The 6962-nt window shown below is 36.5% G+C and overlaps 2 protein-coding genes across 2 annotated transcripts; one reads left to right on the top strand and one right to left on the bottom strand.

Annotated features, from left to right (window-relative positions):
- Positions 1–1272: 1272 nt before the first annotated feature.
- Positions 1273–2337, bottom strand: LOC121777970 (chitinase 5-like). The gene is made up of 2 exons (XM_042175316.1): positions 1877–2337; positions 1273–1786 (listed from the first exon to the last, which is right to left on the bottom strand). The coding sequence occupies exons 1-2, from the start codon at positions 2280–2282 to the stop codon at positions 1374–1376; spliced, it is 819 nt and encodes a 272-aa protein (XP_042031250.1). The 5' UTR covers positions 2283–2337; the 3' UTR covers positions 1273–1373.
- Positions 2338–5226: 2889 nt separating this feature from the next.
- On the top strand, positions 5227–6247 carry LOC121776306 (endochitinase A-like). Its single transcript, XM_042173481.1, has 2 exons — positions 5227–5660; positions 5746–6247. The coding sequence occupies exons 1-2, from the start codon at positions 5255–5257 to the stop codon at positions 6150–6152; spliced, it is 813 nt and encodes a 270-aa protein (XP_042029415.1). The 5' UTR covers positions 5227–5254; the 3' UTR covers positions 6153–6247.
- Positions 6248–6962: the final 715 nt, after the last annotated feature.

The following is a 6962-nucleotide window of genomic DNA, read 5'->3' as shown; positions in this document are numbered from 1 at the left end:
ACTCTTAGGGTGCGTTTGCTTTGAGGTATAAGGAATAGAAGCGATAAGTTTGTGATCGTGACTTTAAGAGAGAAATTTTGTTAGGAGACGTTTCTTCTTGAAGGTTGGCCTAATAGATAAAACAGTACTCCCTCTGTCTCATTAGACTTGGCTTTTTTTTAGATTATGGTGTATGGTTTATGACCCACATAGCCACATGACAACAGGTTCTTGCATCTCTACTCCTCGTCTAATTACTATAGTTGAAAAGAATGATGAGAGCTGTAAACCAAACAAACTAGGCCTCAGCTCAAACTCACCTTGTTTCGTTTCTAGTTTCTATCTACAACTTGCACACGAACTCAGCTCAAATATTTACCCGAGCTTCAATTTCATCTCTAAACCTAGTAAGTTACTAAGTCTAGCTACTGGTCTGGCTTTCTCTGAAGGCTGCTGTTTTTTCATGAACAGGTCACTTGACCACGAGATGTGATGTGTACAGTTTTGGAGCCGTTTTGCTTGAATTAATGACAGGGCTTCGAGTTTTCGACTCTAAGCAGCCTGTAGGAAAGCGTGATGTGATCAATTGGGCAAAACCTTATTTGAGTAACGAAAAAAAAACTGTCTCGAATAGTGGATTGTGGATAAGAGGGTAAATACCCTCCCAACGAAGCATGTAAAGTTGCCAAGATATGTGTACTGTGTCTGAGGGTAGAACCAATATTAAGACCAAAAATGTCCAAGGTTGTAGGTGTACTTGAATCACTGTAATACCAATTTCTTAGTACGGAATGGTCTTTGGGCTTTGCAACACAATACCCACTCTATATGTTTGACGAAATTTGAAATTTCCGTCCCACAATAGGAATCACTCTTATTGTGGGCACAACTTTTAAGAAACGTAAAGAATAATGGGTTGGAAAAGTTAGTGGAATATGAGACCCACTTTTTTATAATGCTTTTATAATAAAATGTGAGTAAAGTGAATTAGTGGAATGTGTGACCTACTTACCATTTATTTATGATAAAAATAAAACATGATTTTTATTGTAGGACGGACCAAAATTGCAAAGTGTGACTCTTATTATAGAAGGAGTATAACAAAACATCATTTAACCAGGATATTCAATGTAATACAATCTTAAACAAAAGAAAGAACAAAAGAAAACTGAAAGACGATTTGAATAATTCTATTAATCCAAACTCCATATAAATTTCAAAGTAGATATAAATATTCAAGTCAACACGACCCAACTTAGTTTCATAGGTGAACAAGGACATAGTATTTCATAATTTTATTAATAGCACACAAACTTTTATTTATTCAAACGCAGTTTTATTACATTAACTCTCTTATCCATCAAACTTGATTTATTCCAACGATCTCTCCTCTCCTAACAACGGAGATTAGGTCCAGGACTAACTCCGAGTTGGCTGCAGTAGCTTGTGTAGTAATTAACCCTAGCAGTCACGGTGGCTGGATTCGCCCCGTTGCATTCAAGATTGCCGTTGATGGCGCGGATACTCGCCCCAAAGCCCTGCCCGGATATGATAAGCGAGTGCACATTGTTCATCCAGAACCACAACGCGGTCTTAAATGAGATAATAGGGTCTCTAGCCACTATATCAGGGTTGTTCAATCCATCAAACCCTATGGCTTGGCCAGCCGGGCCATAGTTGTAGTTCCAAGAGATTTGTATCGGGCCTCGTCCGTAATAGCCCTGTCCCGGTACGCAAGGCCACTGTCTGTTGTTGCTGTCGCAATAGTTTCGGGATTGCCCATTTATCTCTCGTGTGTAGCAGAAGTCTGCATGGGAAACATATTAAATCGATTTTTTAAAAAAATCAAACTTCATGATTTAAATGACTATTAACCCAAAAAAAAAGACAAACTTACGTCCGGTCTCATGCGTGACATGAGCAAAGAAGGCGGCGATCTCCCGCTTAGCATTGTCGGTGGAGCCAGTGGTTCCAAACTGAGGATACGACCTAATCGCCTGGAGGAAGGCGGCGCGTGTGTAGAAGCCCTTCCCGGCGCAGCCAGCCGGGGCCTGATTAGCGATCCCGTTGATGAAATTATCCGTCACTACGTTACTGACTACGACTCCGTTATTTCCTCCAGGCGAACCACCGTAACATGGCCCGGAACGGCAGCCATTGCCGCAATAGGCGTCACCAGAGCCGCAGTAGCCGAACTGGCTGCAGCAGAGGTTGGAAGCACAGCCGCAATTCTGGCCGGAAACGTGTGTTCCGGTGGCCAGAAGGAGAGCGAGAAGTGTGTAGAGAGTGAGAGAAAGTTTCATGTTTGGAGATAATTAAGAGTGAGAAATTGTTGTTTTGGTGTGGTGAAGAAGGCAGGGATGGATGGGTATTTATAGTGTAAAATCAAGATGTTTTGAAGCTTGGAAATTATGGACATTTAAGTATGGAAAAGTATACTTTTGACATTTGATGAATGCCAATAATAGTGATTATTTATGTTAGAATTTCAATTAATTAATTTAAATACGTTGATAATGTCATAATTATCTGAAGTTGTGCCTGATTTTAATATTGGATTAGTTGGGTTTTATTTTTCTTATGGATATTTGTCAGCTAGCTACTCACTTTTGAAAACTGTGTAAACTATAAGTTTCACTATCTTTTCATTTTGTTATGTAAATTATGTAAATCAGATACTGCTTGAAAGTAAAGTTCATTTCTATTTTAGTCCGTCCTTTAAAATTATATACTTTTATTTTATGAAGGATTCAAATAAAAACTGCCTCTACAACCATGAAAAATAAATTGCTAGATCTCGCATCCACTTAAAATAGAATTGTGGAAATATGAGAATCTCTTTCATTGTAAGAATTTTATATTAAATTAAAAAAAATCTCCAATGATATGAGATCTATTCTTCAATATACTTAATACTTTAACTATTTTTTCATTCTATCTTTCTTACTTTATCAAATCTCTTTCATTATAAGAATTTTATATTAAATTAAAAAAAATCTCCAATGATATGAGATCTATACTTCAATATACTTAATACTTTAACTATTTTTTCATTATATCTTTCTTACTTTATCAATTGTACACTAAAAGCTGAATTCTTTTAAAAATTTATATTTTTAAGGGACGGTGTGGTATTAAATAAGATTTTACTAGTAGTAATATATAATGAAATTGGCTTGATGAAAGAAAAAAAATATAAAACATACTTCTATTTTAATTAGTTCGAATATAACCATAATTAAAGTTTAATTATATCCCTACCACAATTAGGCTTGGCTCATTCTTCATCGTAATAAATAAAATTAATGAGCTCTTAGCAGCCAAAATTAATGAGATCTCAGCAGCCAAGACTCATTGACTAAGCTAACAACTTTTACCATAATATCTAGATTAATCCTTGTTTAGTACCACTAAATTAAAACATTACTAAAAAACTAAAAGTAACACACTCCTTCTGTTCTGCCATAAGTGACTCGTATTCGTTTTTTAGATTTCCCACCTAAAGAGAATCATTTTCTATTTTGTCAAAATATAACACAATTAATTTCTCTTTTACTTTATTTTTTCTTTACTTTATTTACTCTTCTCTCCTCTATGTTATGCTCTCTCTACTTAGCTCTCTAAACATCGTTTTCTTAAATGTCGTACCTAAAAGGATTGCCTCCCATATGACGGGACGGAGGGAGTATGACATAAAATTAACGTAAATATGACTACTATTATCTATATTAACTTAATTATTCTTCTAGCTTCCACCTTGAGGGCAATATATATTGACAACCGTGGGGGTTGACAAAGACCTACATTTTATTTTATCCTGAGAGTGAGTTGATAATCTCCTTATTGTAGTGAACTTGTACCTATAGGGATGCGGAGTCTGATCCCCATAATTGCACCTTAATCTAGAATCTAGAAAATTGTGCACTATAACCATATTTGTTTACTAAAATTCTATCCGGGAAAGTAATTCGTTTGCTAGATGATTAGGATTTAGTATTTGTTTTTATATTTAATCGAATCAAAATTTTGAATAAAGATGCCTCACTTAAGGGTACTTCAAAATCCATAATAAGATGTTCAAGTAACATAATTAATAGGTGAGGTGCTCGAGTCACTTTTATACTTCCTCCCCAACTAGTAGATTGGGGTCCAAGTAATGCTTAAAAAGAACAATACAGATATTGAGTATATAATAGTGAGAAATGTTTGTTTTTTTTATAAATGTGTGAAAGAGGTATAAAATTTTAAAAAAAGAGGCAGGAGTATTACAACATCCTTCCAACAATATGTTATCACGTTGAACTTATAAGCAACATTACAATGTTATTAAGCAGCAAGATTAGTGAATGACATTGATGGACTTTCGTGGATTGCATAAACGACTATTTATGTTGCATTAAATGTAGTTTATTTTGCATTATAAATAGTCTTTTATGCAATCCATGAAAATCCATCAATGTCATCCACTAATCTTGTTGCTTAATAACATTGTTATGTTGCTTATAAGTGCCACGTGACAGCATATGGTTGGAAGGATATTGTGACTCTAAGGGTGAAAGAACACTAGTGCTCTTCTGCTAAACTTTCTCTATCTCTCTCTCTTATTTTATCAATATTGTATTAAAATTCGTGCCGAACTCAAAGTGCATATTCTTTACGTACGAGGGGAGTATGTGACATCTTTAGTAGGACAAATTAAAAAGGAAATGGTGATATCTACTTTGGGAAAATGGAAATACTATTTTGCGAAAGATCACATAATAAGTTGGCGTTATTTTTAAGTTGTGTGTTACTCAATCAGTCTTTGGCTGCTAAGTTGTGGTAAACCAGGAATTATCAAAAATATTATGAATAGTTGATATTTTAATCAATCAGTCTTCGGCTGCTAAGAGATCAATAATTTTTGTTAGTTATGCTTTGAAATTAAGGTATAAGGTTTACTCCTAGATATATAGTACTCTTTCCACCACCTATAAATCAATTATTTAATTAATTTTAGTTAGTCATGCTTTGAAATTAAGGTATAGGGTTTACTCCTAGATATAGTACTCTTTCCACCACCTATAAATCAATTAATTAAATTAAATAGAGGCAGATTTATTTCATTATATACGTAAATTCTTTTATATTGCTTATAGCATCATAAATCATAATTCAAAATTAAGATTAATTTCCTTAATATTTTGGACTTAATATTACCTATAAATACCCTCAATCCCTTCGTTCTTCACCACACCAAAACAACAATTTCTCACTCTTAATTATATCTCCAAACATGAAACGTTCTCTTACTCTCTACACCCTTCTTGCTCTCTTTTTGGCCACCGGAAAATACGCTTCCGGCCAGAACTGTGGCTGCGCTCCCAACCTATGCTGCAGCCAGTTCGGCTACTGCGGCTTCAGCGATGCCCATTGCGGAACTGGCTGCCGTTCGGGGCCATGTTTCGGTGGTTCACCGGGAGGAAGTAACGGAACCGTAGTTAGTAACATAGTGACGGATAATTTCTTCAATGGGATTGCTAAGCCGGCGCCGGCTGACTGCGCCGGGAAGGGCTTCTACACACGCGCCGCCTTCCTCCAGGCGATCAGGGCTTATCCTCAGTTCGGCACCACCGGCTCCACCGACAATGCTAAGCGGGAGATCGCGGCGTTCTTCGCTCATGTGACACATGAGACCGGACGTAAATTTGTATTTTTTTTAGTTAATAGTCATTTAAATCATGAAGTTTGGTAAAAAAAAATTAATTTGATTTGTTTCCAATGCAGACTTTTGCTACACACGGGAAATAAACGGTGGAACCTTTTGCGACAGCAGCTATAGACAGTGGCCTTGCACACCGGGCCAGTCCTATTATGGCCGAGGCCCGCTACAAATCACTTGGAACTTCAACTACGGCCCGGCTGGCCGGGCCATAGGGTTTGACGGATTGAACAACCCAGATCTCGTAGCTAGAGACCCTATTATCTCATTTAAGATCGCTTTGTGGTTCTGGGAGAAGAATGTGCACTCGCTTATCACATCGGGGCAGGGCTTCGGGGCGACTATCCGCGCCATCAACGGAAATCTTGAATGCAACGGCGGGAATCCGGCCACTGTGACTGCTAGGGTTAATTACTACACACACTACTGCAGCCAAATCGGAGTTAGTCCTGGACCTAATCTCCGTTGCTAGGAAAGATCATTGGAATAAATCAAGTTTGATCACTAAGAGAATGTAACAAAATTGTGTGAGAATAAATTACTACTAGTAAATAAGGTAGTGGAAAACACCGAATGCCATATTTACTTCACCAAAATTAAGTAACAATGCAATGTAGTAAGAATGAATAGCAAAATAATGAATCAGCAACAGTGAATAACAAACATTTTGTGAAATACCAACCATGGAAAGGAAATAGTATCACCAAACTAATCAAACTGAACATAATTTAATCATGATAATAAAATGTGAAAATAAAGAAATATATCCCTAAGGTGAAAGCAAGGTTCTTTCGTACTCAACGATAACCGAACTTTCATGCTCAACGATATCCGAATGACAATTAGAAACACAAAGCAATTCCAACTTCGGAGGAAACATCTCCAAGCTCACCCAATTGAGTAATGCGATTGTCTGATTTCACAATAAGAAATATATTGATGCAATGGAAATGCTGCAACCATTGACAAAGATCTAGGATGATCCATAACCTATCAAATAAATTCTCACAGTTGACACACTCAGACAGTAATGGGTGAAGAATGACAACGAAGAATAGAAACTGCATTAATAGTGAATGGAAATGAGCTCTAGATTCTCAATGACAACTTCAAACTCAATATTAGGTAGCTGCTTCTCTTATTCCATTCACATCTTTTCCCTTTCTTATTCAACTTGTTATTCTTCCAATGATCATAAATACGGATTCTAAGGTGAAACCAAGCTTCCTTGATACTCAATCAACTCAATATTCGAATTCGCGGGCTCAATGATATTCGGATA

Source organism: Salvia splendens, chromosome 18 (genome assembly GCF_004379255.2).
Source record: "Salvia splendens isolate huo1 chromosome 18, SspV2, whole genome shotgun sequence".
NCBI classification, from domain to species: Eukaryota; Viridiplantae; Streptophyta; class Magnoliopsida; order Lamiales; family Lamiaceae; genus Salvia; species Salvia splendens.
The sequence above is the reverse complement of the archived record's forward strand: the minus strand, read 5'-3'. Positions and strand labels throughout refer to the sequence as shown.

Coding starts and splice junctions, on each gene's coding strand:
- LOC121776306 (XM_042173481.1), top strand. CDS start 5,255: ATGAAACGTTCTCTTACTCTCTACACCCTTCTTGCTCTCTTTTTGGCC. Junction 5,661..5,745: donor TGTGACACATGAGACCGGAC/GTAAATTTGTAT, acceptor TTTCCAATGCAG/ACTTTTGCTACACACGGGAA.
- LOC121777970 (XM_042175316.1), bottom strand. CDS start 2,282: ATGAAACTTTCTCTCACTCTCTACACACTTCTCGCTCTCCTTCTGGCC. Junction 1,787..1,876: donor TGTCACGCATGAGACCGGAC/GTAAGTTTGTCT, acceptor TTTCCCATGCAG/ACTTCTGCTACACACGAGAG.